Source organism: Phascolarctos cinereus, unplaced genomic scaffold, assembly GCF_003287225.1.
Source record: "Phascolarctos cinereus isolate Bilbo 61053 unplaced genomic scaffold, phaCin_HiC Scaffold_1;HRSCAF=81, whole genome shotgun sequence".
Lineage (NCBI taxonomy): Eukaryota > Metazoa > Chordata > Mammalia > Diprotodontia > Phascolarctidae > Phascolarctos > Phascolarctos cinereus.
Window position 1 is genome coordinate 176,387,663 of NW_027555514.1, and position 16,774 is coordinate 176,404,436.

Here is a 16,774-nt window from a genome sequence, read left to right on the forward strand (position 1 = left end):
ATTCCTGGATAGAGTGTACAATGTACTCAACCTGGTCTTTCTCAGCCCTTTCAGACAAACCACAACAAATTGAACATGCCTTCAATATCAAATGATGATGTAATTACATTTGTTTTGAATAAACAGAGTCATTGGTAAAAACTTACATGGTTTATGGAACCTCTTAATATCAACTTACCTATATGATATGGAGTCATATATTCTACAAGCCCCTTTATCTCCGCAGTTATTGGTGCCCCATTTCAGACATGATGAATCTATCGCTGCTCCAAAATAAATAGGAGCTAGAATTCCTCCTGTAATAAACAGCCAAATGCCAAATTAAAACAAGGGTTCTTAACCTTTTTGTGTGTGTGTGTCATGGACTCTTTAGCAACCTTTTGAATTCTTTAGATCAGTTTTCAAAATACTAGTTTTTTAAAAGTATAAAATAAGATATACAAAATTACAATGGAAAATAATTATATTAAAGCACATCAATTAAAAAAAAACAGGTTTACAGACCTGTGGTTAATAACCTCTGAAGTAAAGGATATATTTCAGAACCAACATTGTTATACTATAAATTTGAATAACAAAACATATTTCTTGATTCCATCCCTTTCACTTTCAAATGGATGAGAAAACTAGGGCGGCAGTTTACATTGAAAATATCAGGGATTATAGGAGAATATGATGTGAATAGTGCCAAAAGATTTTCCTTGTTTAAAAAACCAACAGCCTGTTATGCTATCATGAAGTAGCATCCATGAAAATACAAAGGAAAGAAGACAAGAAGGAATGAATGAAGGAAGAGAGTGAAGGATAGAGAGAAAAAGACAGAGAGAGAGCAAGAGAAAGAACAAGAGAGAAAGGAGAGGGGAAAAGAGAGAAGAGAGACACAGAGACAGAAAGAGAGAGAGACAGACAGACAGAGACAGAGAGACAGAAAACACACATGGCAAATGATCAAGTTCTACTGATTTTTCTAGATGAGGCTTTTTCTGTTGCTTCCATTTCCTTGTGTTCTCTCACTCTTGAAATATTTTTGTATGTCCCATATTATTTAAACACAAAGCTGAAACTTTTAAATGGAAAAAAGGACAACAGACATGTCATCCACATTAACTAATAATTTTATCTAAATGTTTAACTAATATAATTAACTTCCGCAACAAGGAGACCAGAAAAGAGCTCAGAAAGCCTCCTTGGTTAGCAAATATTTCATTTGCTGGCCAAATCAAGAGATGATTCCTAGAGGCCATGCATTTCTAAATATAAATTCATTTGTAAAATTTTATGAAGAATGATGGATAATTATGAGCAATATCATCCCATAAAACAGCAATGCATAGATGATAGAACAGTTTTAAAGAAAAATTTTGTAAAATATTTAGCTAATAAAAATGATCTAAAGGACACTTAAGTATGAAAATTGAAGGACTAAAAACAGAAGAAAAATGAAAAAAATTTGAAAAAAACCATTTGGACAAAGTTTTCTCCATCAAACATCACAGGACTACCATACTAACATCATAGTCTCAGATATGCAAATACAGAAGGAAGAAATGTGAATAGAAATGAGAACAAAAGCGGGAAAAACAGTCATATTGGATCAACTATGTCTACAGGAGATTCATACCACAAACAATTATGATATGATTATATGGGAGAAACCAATATATATATATATATATATATATATATATATATATAAAAAGGAGTAAAGGATACCAAAGGCATGGAAAAATCCTTGGAATAGAATATAGCCATGATTGCAGAATAAAAGGAACAGTATGGCTAAGTTCTGCACCCCAACTACTCTAAACACAATCTGAGAAGCAAAAACAGTTTAATATAGATGATAAGTAAGTAAAAGTGAAATTACATTGGGTTACCTTGTCAGCTCCAGATCACAAGTTTGACTTAAAGGTAAGTGACCAGGGCAAAAAATGTGAAATAGTACTCAGGCAGGATTACAGTGCCCAGATCTCAGAGCTAGGCCAGCATTTCAGCTGATGAAATTCCTGCATTAAAGGCATAGATTCTGTTCCTAGAGCCCTGAGCTAGGCCTGCAGTGCAGGATTTCTTAGAGGTGTTCAGAATGACAACTCAGTGCTAAGAGCCCTAAACAGAGTCTTTTATAACAGAGCAGATTGTGGATGCCTGGGTTCCACTGGGGGTGGTAATGTCAGGATTACTGATTTGGTTCCCAGAGTCCCTAGCTAAGTTTGCAAAAAAGGATTACCCAGAGCAGAATGCTTAATGACTAAACAAAATAAAATAGTTCTAGGTGCCTAAGACAAAAGCCAAGAAGAAAACTCCCAAATGCCAATAAGCAAAACCTCAAAGAAAATCGCAGCTTGCCCACAAGATCAATTAGAATTCTTAGAAGAAATAATGCAAAGGTTCAAAAATGATATTATAACCAGAATCCAATAATATATTGTTTACAAGAGACACACTTGAGAGACACACGTAGACAGTTAAAATAAGGGGCTGGAATAGAATCTGTTATGCTTCAGCTGAAGTAGCAATCATGATCTCAGACAAAGCAAAAGCAAAAGTAGACATAATTAAAAGAGATAATCAGGGAAACTGCATTTTGTTAAAAGGTTCCATAGACAGTGAAGTAATATCAAAAAAATTTTGCCCCAAGTTTCTCAGATAAAGACCTTGTTTCTCAAATATATAGAGAAATGGGTCAAATTTATAAAAATAAAAGGCATTTACCAATTGATAAATGAATGATATGAATAAGAAGTTTTAAAAGGGAGAATTCAAAGTTATCTATTGTCATATGAAAAAATTCTCTAAATCACTATTGATTAGAGAAATGCAAATTAAAACAGCTTTGCACTAATACCTCACACCCATCAGAAATGACAAATGATGTAGGGGATCTGAGAAAACAGGTAAACTAATGAATGGTTGGTAGAGTTGTAAACTGGTTTAACTATTCTGGAGATTAATTTGGAACAATACCCAAAGGTCTAAGATACTACGTATACACTTTGACCCAGCAATACCAATACTAGGCCTATATCCCAAAGAGATCAAAGGAAAAAGAAAAGGATATTTATGTAATATATATATATATATATATATATATATATATATATATATATATGCATGTACATATACACACACACACACAGATATGTAATAGTTCCTTTTTTGTGGTGGCAAAGAATTAGAAATTGAGAGGATGCCCATCAAATGAGGAATGGTTGAACAAGTTGTAGTATATGGTTATGACAGAATACTATTGTACTATAAGAAATGATAAGGGGGATGGTTTCAGAAAAACCTGGGAAGACCTATATGAACTGATGCAAAGTACAGTGAGCAGAAACAGAAAATCATTGTACACAGTAAAGGTAATATTGTAATGATGATCAATTGTCAAAGACTTAGCTACTCTGATCAATAAAATGATCCAAGACAATTCCAAAGAACTCATGAAAAAACATGCTATCCTTCTCCAGAGACAGCACTGATGAACTCTGAGTGCAAACTGAAGTATAATTTTCTCTCTTTACTTTTGTTACTTTTTTGTGATGTGGCTAATATGGAAATATGTTTTGCATAATTTCATATATATAATTGATATCATATTGCTTGCCTTCTCAGTATGTGGGTGAGGAGCTGGAGGTAAGGAGATAATTTGGAACTCAAAAAAAGGAAGTTAGAAATCAATAAATAATAAATTTGAAATAAAAAATTACATAATTGAAATGAGAGTAATAGAGGGAAGAACTAAAAAAGAAAATGAAAGTTCTGAAGAGACTGGAAAAAGAATAAATAGCCTAGCACAAAAAGTACCAAGTCATTTAAATAGCAGTCTCCTTGAATAATAGTATGGGTTAAATAGGATCTAATGAGTCCATGAGACCACTGGAAATATTAAGATAAAATAAAAAATAAAAAAGGAAGAATATAAAAGATGTCTCATATAAAATTAACTGATAGAAATAATAAGATGAAATAATAAGAATTGCTGAGCTACCTGAAAGGCATGACAGAAAAAGAGCCTTGACATCCTATCTTCATTTATTTATTTATTTATTTGTCTATCTATCTATCCATTATTCATTCATTCATTCATTCATCTATTTATTTATTCATTTATTTATCTGTCTATCTATCTCTATCTATCTATCCATTTATTTATTCATTCACTTATTAATTTATTTATTAATTTATTTATTTATCTATCTATTTATTTATTCATCCATTCATTCATTCATTCATTTATTCATTTATCTATCTATCTATCAATCTATCTATCTATCTATCTAATCATTCATTCATTCATTCACTTATTTATTTATTTATCTATTCATTCATTCATTTATTTATTTATTTATTTATTTATTTATTTATTTATTTATTTATTTATTTATTTATCTATTTATTTATTTATTTGTTTGTTTGTTTGTTTATTTATTTGTTGTCTTTGTTTAGGCAATGGAGTTGTGACTTGCCCAGAGTCACACAGCTAGTAAGTATTATGTGTCTGAGGCCAGATTTGAATTGACATCCTATTCTTAAAAATCATGAAAGAAAACTCAGCTCCTTTTAGACCAGAGGGCAAAGTGAATAAAAATCTACATAAACTCTTAAAAAAAACCCAAATTAAACCCTCCTCCCATCATAGCCAAAATCTCTAGTTTTTGGGTTGAAGATAATACTGCAAGCAGCTAGGAAAAAAATGTTCAAGAATTGAGGAGCTACCATGAGGATCACAGAAGATTCAGCAGCTACTGCTCTAAAGAAGTGGAGAGCATAGAATTTGATATTCCAAAAGACAAAAAGATATTGCAACTAAGAATGACTTACTCAGGAAACCCAAGTATAATTTTAAAAGGGAAGAAAATGGATCTTTGATGCAATAGAGAATCCAAAGCACTCCTGCGGAGAAAACTAGAGCTGTGTAGAAACTATGAAAAATAAACACAGGAGTAAAGGGAAACATAAAAAGGTAAATACATCAGAACAATTAGAAAAAAAACTTTTTGAAAGTTGAAGTGTTTGTGGGAAGTAATGTAGGAGGATGATACAAGCCTCTGCTGAGAATTGAAATGTCACAGAAGTCATAGAGGGAGTCAAATAAGACCGATTGCTTGGTAGTTATTTTTGTTATATTTTTATGATATCAAAAGAAGAACAGAAAGAGAAGGGAAAGGATCCACTGAAGAAGAAAAGTGGAGGAATGGATATTGGGGTTTATTTCACGTAACTGGGGGGAACAAGAAAAAAAATCTATACAAATAAAAAAAGGGGTTGGCTGAGTGCATTTGATTTGAACTTCACTTGGAACTGATGCAGAGTAAAGTGATCAGAGCCAGGAAGACAACTTAAATTGTAACAATGGCAATGTAAAAATAAATATGTTGAAAGATTTAAGAGCTCTAATCAATACAATGATAAATCATGATTCCCAAGGACCAGTAATTTAGAATGCTACTGACATCCTCAAAGACAAGAGCTGACTTAGATATGTAGAGCTGCATTTTTGGATGTGATGAACATGGGGATATGCTTTGCTTTACTATTTATAGGAGGGGTTTTGTTTTAATTTTTTTCCAAGGGTGGCAGAAGTGGGATGGAAAGAGAGTAAATGCTTGTTACTTGAAAAAATAATTTAAATGGGGAAGAAAAACCCTTGGATGTGATTAGCACTGGAAAAGTGTGACTGAGAAAACAGCAGTCTTCCTACTTACTCTTCCATCTATCCAAAATCTTTAAAACAGTTCCCTATGGATGAATTGAGGACATAATCAATAAGGATATGTTAAGGAATAAACATGCTTTTGTAGGTGATGTTCTGTAATGGATCACATTTTTACTGTTTTACTACTAACTGAAAGATACAGGGACTATGAGATGCTATTGAGCTTAATGTTTATTTATGACCAAAAAACCCCAAAAACCCTATGATGCTGTAGAACAAGATTTTACCTTACAGGTCTTTTACAGTAAGTTTCCTTCCATGTACACATAAAGGTCATTCATGACTCCTTGGAAGATAGAAAAAAATACCTTAAATGGCTGTTTAATGAGCTTTTGATAATAAATGTAAGGCAAGGCAGAAAAAACAACGTGATTTATTTTTCCCAAAGGTATTTTCCACTGTGCCAGAAGAGATCCAAATTGGACAAAGATTCCTAATGGATGGTAAGATCCTCTAGAAGTTGCTGTTGTAGATGGCATTGCACCAAACCCTAGAATATTGCACAGCCTCCTAGAATGGATTTATAAGTGCTCAAGGAAATTTGACCTGAGAAAAAGACCAGACTTGAATAGAAAATCTGATATTCAAACTTGATTCAAGAGAAGCCTAAAAATGTAAGCATGACTGAGAAATCATAAGGGACTTAAGGTTAGACTGTTGACATACTTATATAGAAACATGATACATGTAACTCCTAAGAACTTTATCATTATTAGGGCAGTTAGAAGGAGTCTACATAAACAGAGGTCATGAATGTGAGTCAATTATGTTGGATTGATCTAAAAAAATGGAGGGATGACAAAAAGCAATTCAATGAGAAAAGGGAAAAAGGAGAGGAAGAATGGGGAAATTACATCACATAAAAGAGGCAAACAAAGAAAAGCTTTTACAACAGAGGGGAAAATAGAGGTGTGCTTTTACTTCTCTATTATTTGAACTGGTTCAAAGAGTGAAGAATATGTATGTATATATGTATATGTATGTGTATACACACACATTCAGTTGGATATAGAAATCTATTTTACCCAACAGGTGAGTAGGAGGAGGAAGGCTAAGAGAAAGCAGGGATGGGAGGACGGGATAGTAGGGAGGGTAGATAAAGGGAGCCAGTGGTAAGAAGCAAAAGAGTCTTTTGAGGAGGAACAGGGTAAACAAGAGAGGGAGAGAGAGAGAGAGAGAGAGAGAGAGAGAGAGAGAGAGAGAGAGAGAGAGAGAGAGAGAGAGAGAGAGAGAGAGAGATGTTTAAGCAGAAGAAAACAGGAGAGAAATATACAGTTGGTAATCACACCTGTGAAAGTGAATGGGATGGACTTATCCATAGAATGGAAGTAGACAGCAGAATGGATTAGAAACCAGAATCTAGCAATACATTTACAAGAAACACACTTGAAACAGAAACACACACACAGAGTGTTAAATAAAGTACTGGAGTAGAATCTATAATGCTTCATCTGAAGTTACAAAAGATAGGAGCAACAATCATGATCTCAGAAAAGCAAGAACAAAAATGGCCCTAATTAAGAGAGATAACAAGAGAAACTACATTTTGCTAAAAGGTACCATAGACAGTGAATTGATATTACTATACATATCTGTTCCAAGCGGCAGAATATCCAAATTCTTAAAGGGAAAGTTAAATGAGCTACAGGAGGAAACAGTAAAAATATACTAGTGGGACTTCCTTCTGCCTCAGATTTAGATAACTCTGACCACAAAATAAATAAAAAAGAAGTTAACAAGGTGGATAAAATTTTAGAAAAATTAGAAATGCTTGACCTCTGGAGAGAATTGAATGAGTTGTACATGCCACCTTTACAAAAATTGACCATGTATAGGGGCATAAAATCCTCACAAACAAATGCACAAAATGTAAATATTAAATGCATTCTTTTGAGACCATACTGCAATAAAACTACATTAAATAAAGGGCTGTGGAAGGATGGATTAAAAATCAATTGGAAACTAAATAATCTGCTCCTCAAGAATGAGTGGATCAAGGAATAACTCATAGATACAATAAATAATTTCATAAAAAATAATTACAACAATGAGAAGAAACGACATATCAGACTTTGTGGAATGCAGCCAAAGTAGTACTTAGAAGAAAATCTATATCTCTAAATTGTTTACTTCAAAGAGAGAAAAAGTGGATTTTAATGAATTAGGCATGCAGCTAAAAAAAAAAACTAGAAAGAGAATGAATTAAAAATCCCCAAATATACAAAAATAGAAATTCTGAAAATAAATAAAAAAATTGAAAGTAAAAGTAAAACAAATTGAAAGGAGCTGGTTTTATGAAGAAAATAATAAAACATTGTTCTGTTAATTTGATTTTTAAAAAGAAAGAAGAAAACCAAATTACCATTATCAAAAGTGAAAAGGGTAACTATGCCTATCATCAATGAAGATGAAGTTAAAGCAATTATTAGCTATTTTGCCCAATTATATGCCAATAAAATTGATGGTATAAGTGAAATGGATGAAAATTTACAAAAAAAACCCATAAATTTTCTGGATTAACAGAAAAAGAAATAAAAGTAGTTAAATAAACTTATCTTAGAAAAATAAATTAAATAAATAAAAACTGAACTTCCTAAAAAAATAATCCCCAGGATGAGATGGATTTACAAGTGAATTCTACCAAACATTTAAATGACAATTAATTCCAATGCTGTATAAGTTATTTGGAAAAATAAGTAAAGAAGGAATCCTGCTGAATTCCTTTTTTGACACTAATATGGTGCTGATAGCTGAAACAAAAAAAAATAGAAAGCTAAAGACCAATTTCTTGATGAATATTGACACAAATTTTTTAAAAAATAAAATACTAGCAAAGTGATTGCAGCAATATATCACGAAGATAAAACAGTATGACCAGATGGAATTTATACCAGGAATGTAGGGCTGGTTCAATATTAGGAAAACTACAAGTATAACTGACAATATAAATAACAAAAACTACAAAAATCACATGATTATATCAATAGATGCAGGAAAAGCTTTTGACAAAAAATATACCCATTTCTACTAAAGACACAAGAAAGCACAGAAATAAATGGATTTTTTCTTAAAATTATAAGTTATACATCTAAAATGAAGAGCAAACATTATCTGTAATAGGGATAAACTAGAAGCCTCCCCAATAAGTTCGGGGGTTAATTAAGGATGTCCATTATCATCACTGTTATTTAATGTTGTACTAGAAATGTTAGCTATAGCAATAAAATAACAAAAAGTAATGGAAGAAATTAGAATAGGTATACAAAGGAAACAAAGATATAACTTTTTACCAATTACTTGACCTTAATCTATTGTCCTTTTACCTCTTCCTCTGCCTTCCCTTACATAACTCTACACTTTGTCCTCACTGTGACCTCCAATCCCTTGACACCTCAGTTCTCTCTCAGGCCACCTACTCCATACTAGGAACTCTTTTCTTTCTCCCCATCTTGACTCCTTGGTGAACCAATTCACTTGTAGACTGTCCTCCTCTCTTGAATACTTAGCCTCCTTATCCTACCACCAATTATGTCTGGCCAAGCCTGAGCCTCAGATTATTCTCACCATTTCACTTTCTTAACTGTATGCGTGCTGCTGAAGGCAGAAAAAGACATGAAACTATTTTGAGTGGATCCACTTCAATTATACTATACCTCCCTTATCAGCTCACTATCTCACTCACCACAGTTTCTCTTCCAAACATTTCCATCCATCCTCAAATTTCTCATGACTCCCCCATTCTCTCAGCTCAGAACCTTGCCTCATATTTTACAGAAAAAATTGAGGCCATTCACCATAACCTCCCTTTTCTCCTCTCTTCCTCATCTTCTATCACTCAAGTGCCTTCTGCTACTTTCTCCTCTGTTTCATATGATGAAGTAGCCCTACTCTTTACCAACAATAACTCTTCTACTTTTTCAAGTGATCCCTTCTATACCATCTCCTCCACCTTTGTCACCCCCACTGTACCTTATTTTCAATCTCTCTCTACTAGCTTCTTTCCTACTATCTACAAGACATGTCCATATCTTTCCTAGCCTAAAAAACCCCTCACTTGTTCCTTCCATTCCTGTTAACTATTATCCTATTTTTCTTCTGCCCTCTATTGCTAAAATCCTCAAAAAGCCCATCTATATTAGAGCCTCTTCTCTTTTACTCTATGTATCCTTACACTCTGACTTCCAACCTTATTATTCTACCAAGACTACTCTCTCCAAAGTTTCTGTGATCTTTTAGTTGCCAAATCCAATGTCTTTTTCTCAATCCTCATTCTCCTTGACTTCTCTGCAGCCTTTGACATGGTTGATCACTCTCTCCTCCTTAATACTCTCTCTTCTTTAGCTTTTTGAGATACTATGCTTTCTTGGTTTTCCTCCTATCTATCTGACCACTCCTTTGCTGTCTCTTTCACTGAATCTTCCTTCACACCCTTCAAATGTAAGTGTCCATTAGTCAATGAGCAACCATGACTCGGCAACAAGGCATGTTTAGTCTAGAGAAGAGAAGGTTGGGAGCAGAGGGAAGAGGTATGATAGATATTTTTCAGTACTTAGGAAAGAGGGATTAGACTTTCTCTCTTTGGCTGAAGAGGAAAGAATTCAGAATAAAGGTCAGGAATTGCAAAGGTGGAAATGGAAGCTTGATGTAAGTGAAAGTTATCTAACAATTATAGCTATCCTAAAATGAAATAGGCTGCCAGTAGCGACTCTTCACCTTCACTGAATATCTTCAGATAGATTAGAATTTCAAAAGTGTAGTGTTGTGAAGCTTTTCTTTGGACATGGGTTAGATTAATGGCCATTAAGGTCCATGATTCTAAGATTCAGTTAGTATGCAACTTCATGCCTTCCTTTTCTCTGAAGAAAGGGTATGGATTATATATATATAGAAGAAAATATATATTGTCATGCATAGTCATGCATTGCTTTGCTTTATTTTTACTTCTTTATTACAAGGGTGTGTTTCGTTTTATTTTGTTTTGTTTTTAGTTAGGGAAGAGTCATCGGGAAATGTTAGAAAAGGCCATCAATAAAAATATTTGTCAAAAATCACAAGGGGGCTGATCTAAATGATCTCTAAGATCCATGTCAGCTCTGACATTCTGTAATTGTTTAAACTTTTTCCCTCATCCCAATTTTACTTTCTGTTGGTGGTTATCCTTGAGCTATCCAGGTTCAAAACTATTCATCTCTGAATCTTCTGTTTCCATCAACCTCATAGCAGATCAGCTGAAAGTCTTGTTGGCTTGACCTCCATATCTCTCAAATCCATTTCCTTATCTATACTCAAAGCAACCACCCAAATTCAGACCTTCATAACCTCTTGCCCCAACTCCCACAATAATCTCCTAATTGTTCTTGAATTCAGTCTCTCTCTTCCGAAGTATATCCTTCACAAAGCTGCCAAAATAAACTTCCTAATGCGTAGGTCTGACCAGGTCACTTTCTACTTAAAAAAGAAAGAAACAAACAAACAAACAACAAACAACCAAAACCCCTCCCCCCAACTTCAATGGCTCTTTCTAGAACAAAATTCAGTCTTCAGCTTGAATTTTAAAAGCCTCCAATATGATTCTAAGCAAATGTTCCATTTGTACTTATACTTCTCTTTGCACACTTTTTATTTTAGCTAAATTGGGTCACTATCTGTGCTTTGATCTTGCCTTGCTTTCTCCCACCTCTGTTCATCAAGTACACTATTTTTTCTTGTTGAGAATTCAATTTCTCCCCTTCATAAGACTATTGAAATCATTCTCCAAGGCCAAGCTCAGAAGCCACTTCTTTCATGAAACCCTCATCAATTTCACCTGCTGAAAACAATAGCTTTTCTGCTCCCCTCTTCAATGTTTTCCTAGAACTCTTTGGGTCTGTATTTTGCCTCTATCACATTCTATTTTGCATCATATTTATGTACATGGACTTCCCTTGCCACATTATGTTGTATGCCTCTTGAGGGCCTGAACTATGTCTTTTTAAGCCCTACTCTAATCTCTAACACAATTTACTCCCATTTAAAATATGTGTTGCATTCACTTTCATAAACATTTTAAGAGTTGATGAGCTTGTAATAAAGCATAAACACATGCAGATATATGTATGCATCTTATACCTATTGCTCGCAAAACCAGTAAATGAAGACCCACTGCAAGTGATTTCAGTTCAGGCTCAACATTCCTAAAATAAAAACAAAGAGTAGTAAGACAATTCCAGATTATCAAATTATGTAACAAACAAACACCATTCTTAGTGCATTTTGCATACGTGCAATATGGGCAACTCTTCTGACTATATAATGCTCTAAAACAGTCCAATTTCCATTGGCATATGTAACACAGGACTTGAAAAGCCTTTAAGCATTCCCCAGTGACTAAAAGTGTCTACTTTTTTTGTTATTGTTTCTTTGCCTCATTGTTTCTTCTTTTTTTTAAGCTTAGGGATTTTTACCCTATTTTTCACTTCCAAGTTCTTTCCCTCCCCATACTCCACCCACGTTGAAGGCAAGAAAAATGAAATCCATTAAAATATGTAGTCACACAAAATAAATTCCCACATAAGCTAATTTTCAAAATTTAAAAAAGGAAGAAAAAGAGAAAAATATGCTTCTATTTGTACTCTGAGTCAATTAGTTTTTTATCCATAGGTGGCAAGCATGTTTTATCATGAGTCTTTTGGAATTATGGTGGGTCATTGTGTAAATAAAAGTTACTAAGGCTTCCAAAGTTGATTATCTTCACAATATTGCTGTTATGTTGCAGATTGTTCTCCTGATTCTGCTGACTCCATATGGCATCAATTCATACAGATCTTCCCAAGTTTTTCTGAAACCATCCCCTTCATCATTTCTTATAGCATAATAGCATTCCATCTGTCATATATTACTTGTTCAGTCATTCCCCAATTGATGGGCATCCTCTCAGTTTTCAATTCTTTACTACCACAAAAAGAGGTGCTTTAAATATTTTTGTTCATATTGGTCCTTTTCTTTTTTCTTTGATGTTCTTGCCCTAATAGCAGTCTTGCTGGGTCAAAGGATATGTACAATTTAATATCGATAAGGGACAATTCCAAATTACTTTTTGAAATGGTGGGCTAGTTCACAGCTCCACCAAAAGTACATTAGTGGGCTAATCTTCCCATACCACTGCTTGTATTTGTTATTTTCCTTTTATTTTTGGTCATCTTAGCCAATCTGATTTGTGTGAGGTTGTACCTTAAAGTTCTTTTGATTTTATTTCTCCAATTATTAGTGATTGAGAGCATTTTTTTCATATGGCTGTTGATAACTTTGATTTCTTCCTCTGAAATGGAGTCATTTTCTTTTATAATTTCTTGAAATATAATAGCTAGACTCTTTTTGTTCATGGCTTTCAGGTAGTTTACTTCTTAAATTATATCTCCTTATTCTATTTTCCAGGTTAGTTGTTTTTTCTATGATGTATTTCACATTTTATTCTTTGTTTTAGTCTTTTAAAATTATTTCTTGATATTTGATGGAGTCACTAGCTTCTGTTTGTCCAGTTCTATTTTTAAGGAGTTGTTTTCCTTGGTAAAGTTTTGGACCTCTTTTACCATTTGTCTAATTCTAGTTTTTAATGAATGATTTTCTTCCATAATAGTTTTTACCTCTTTTATGAAGCTGTTAATTCTTTTTTCATGGCTTTCTTGCAAAACTCATTTTTTGGTCAACTTTTTTCCTCTACTGTTTGTATTTGGTTTAAATTTTTTTGTTGTTTACACACACACACACACACACACACACACACAAACATACACACATATTCTTCTAAGAATCCTTATTGGGCTTGTGTCCAAGCTTCACTTTTCTTTGAGGCTTTGCTTGTGGACCTTTCCAAGTCATTGTCTTCTTCTGTTTGTTTTGCAGTTTCCTGTCACTACAGTAGCTTTTTGTAATCAGCTTCTTTTTGTTGTTGTTGTCATTTGCTCATTTCTTCCACCTACTATTGACTTTAGCCTCCTACTATTGACTTTAGCCTTTACGTTAATGTTGGGCTCTTCTTATTTCTTGAGGGATGTCTGGCCTAAGCCTCTATCTTTTTATATCCTCATGTTGTTTTTACAGCTCAGTCTGTGGGCCTATAAGTTTTCAGTGCTTGTAAGCTTCAGTGCTTCTGGTGAGAGGTTTGTTCACTGGTTTTCTGATACAATCTCTGAAAGTTTCTGACTCTGGTTTAGGTCTGTTGGATTTTGTGTGTGTGTGTGTGTGTGTGTGTGTGTGTGTGTATGTGTGTGTGTATGGCTGAGTTTCAGTAGACTAATGCTACTAGTCTCAATTATTAGCCCAGTGTAAGGTTCTGCATATTTTGAGTGACTGAAATGTTTAACTCTTCTTTGGTGTTGGTTTCCTGTCTTGATTATTGTAGTGTAGGCTTATGTGTGGGGTTAAAAGATTAGAATGGAATACCCTCTTTGCTCTTAGACATGGAGCCACATAGCTAAAATTTTGGAACTTATTCCTTGCTCTGTACACAGGTAGCACCTCTCTTGCTTGGGACCATGATTACTTCCTCCTTCCCCTGGAACTGTGATCCAGAATAGGGCAGTGGGTGACAGAGCTGCCAGCTGGTGCCCATTTCTGTTTCCAGAGCTGTAAATTTCAAGGATTCAAGGGTCTCCTGGAATCTTTATCTGCCTTGGTGACTCCAGACCTGGTGTTCAGTCTTAGTCCTCTTACTGCCCCTAGGCACTAAGATGTTCCCCACCATTACCTTTATTACTGCTATGCTAGCCATGTTCCTGTCTAGTTCTCATACCTTAGACCTCTCTGTCTATCTTCTTAAGCTGCCCTGGGTTGGAAAAAACTCACTTTGGAGTTGTTTTTTTTTTTACTTTCCTGATCAGAATTCAGCATAGCACTTTTCCCAGGTTTTTGTGAAGGTATGTTGAGTGAGCTGGGCAAAAATACTGACTCTCACTCTGCTATCTTGACTCTATCCTCCTGCATTTTTGCACTCTGTCTTTTTATCACCCAACTGTACTATGTGAGAAAGGAGGCACAGCAGGCAAGAACACAAAATCTTGGAAAATGTCTAAGCCAGACCAGATACAAACACAAATAAAGGTGTCTAGAGGTGACACACTTAAAAACACTCAACAAACTATTTTCAGCTTACTTGCAAAGTCTAGCATGGAGTTGCCAATATCTTTGTCTTGTCTACTCACATGCTTCTTAAAGTAACCAGAAGGAATCACTAAACTGTGTTTACTAGGTCTACTACAAATTTATTCTAGCTAGTTTAAACAGGCATCATACTACAGGAAGTGAATCCTAATACTTATTCCTAGTGGATTCCCTAATCCACTCATTACATCAGCTGTCCCAAACCTTTTCTTCTTTTCTTAAGCTTCTCATGTTGTTCCCTCTCTCAATACCTTTTCCTAAGGACCTTACTTCATACTTCACCAAAATAATGAGGTAATTAACCAAGAGCTCCCTTTTCTGCACTCCTCCTCATGGAATATCTCTCTGACATCATCTCACAATATCTATTCACTTACTATAATATCTGATAATAAAATGTCCCTTCTGATTGCTAAGGCCAACCCGTTTACATCCTATCCACTTTTGTCTTTTCTAACAGATTGCCTCCACCATTATCCCCATTCACTCTCTAACTTTCAGTCTCTCCCTATATACTGGTTCCTTCCCTTCTGCCTACAATCAAATAAACTCTTCTTCATCCTTAAAAAAAAATCTTTCCTAGATCCTGCCCTGCCTTTCAGCAATCATTTCCTATCTCCCATCCTCTTCTCAGCTGAAGACCTCAAAAAAGCAATCTATAATCAATGTTTCTTCTTTTACTATCTTCTAAACCCATTGCAATCTGGCATTCAACTAAAACTATTTTTTTGAAAGTTACTGATGATATCTTATTTGGAAAATCTAATGAATTATTCATCAATTAATTATTTTCTACTTTTCAATCTTCTTACATTCTGTTCTTTTCTATGTCCTCTATGATGCAGCCATACTGGCCCATTTGCTGGTCCTCTCTGACAACATACCATCTTCCATCTCAGTGACTTCTCATTCTTTCTTCTTCATGCCGGGAGTAAGTGCCACCTTCTCCCAGATATCTTTCTTGGTTTCTCTAGCTTTCAGTGTCACACCCTATATAATTATCTTGCATCAATTTTACACTTATCCAATATGGCCAGATTGATATATGTTGTCTCTCCCATTAAAAAGTAAATACCTTGAGGACACGGAACATTTTTGCCGTGTCTTTGTACCTTCAGAGGTTATGCAGTGTCTGGAACATGACAAGTGCTTAATAAATGTTTGTTAATTAATTGATGTTTTCAATTAATTTGGCATTAATTTTTACTTTCATGTTAAATACATAATGATATGGTTTTATGCAGACTCACAAAATAAGTATTGGAAAGGATCACAGAATGCTCCTTCTCTAACATGTGCTCTTCTAAAGAGAAAGGAAATGTGTAACCTCCTGAGGGATCCAGTACCACTTTTGAATTAGTTGTTCTAATTGTTCTAAGTTCTAATTGTTAGGGAGGTGTTTTTTGCATTAAGCTTAAATCTGCTGGTCAGCAACTATCACCCATTGTTTCTAGCTCTTCATTCTGGAGGCTAAGAAGAAGTCTAGTCTATCTTCCATGCTATGGGCCTTAAAATACTTGAAGAAGAGTTAGTATTTCATCCTAATTTCTTTTCTGTAGAGTGCATATCCCCAGTTCTGAAATAAGCTGATTTCAAGGAGACTCCCAAACAATCAACAGTCCTTTCCTTTCTGGTAAGCTATACTTCGTTTTACTTAGTGATATTGTTTGGTGCTCCATATATTAAGTGCCTTCACAACTGCTTTCTTGATGTATTGATGATGTGAAAAACTGAAGCTTCTGCGAAATCTATAAACCTTTGGTAACTTACATTTCTTGAAAGTTATATCATTATGATGATATAACAATCAAAATAGATCCACAAATTTTTTTGAAAGATATTATACCAGCTAATGTTGGCATCAGAATTTGGATTTTTACCGTAATGCAAAAACTTCCTCTGAATAACAAAGAAAAAGAA

At 34.3% G+C, this 16,774-nt stretch overlaps 1 protein-coding gene across 1 annotated transcript in view; it reads right to left on the reverse strand.

Annotated features, from left to right (window-relative positions):
• Positions 1–16,774, reverse strand: part of LOC110213751 (solute carrier organic anion transporter family member 1B1-like) — a 76,180-nt gene that overhangs the window by 9,149 nt on the left and 50,257 nt on the right. The window contains exons 13-14 of the mRNA XM_020994199.2: positions 11,825–11,889; positions 179–296 (exon numbers count right to left, since the gene is read on the reverse strand). Coding sequence (XP_020849858.1) covers positions 179–296; positions 11,825–11,889 — 183 coding nt within the window. The remainder of the gene's footprint in view (positions 1–178; positions 297–11,824; positions 11,890–16,774) is intronic.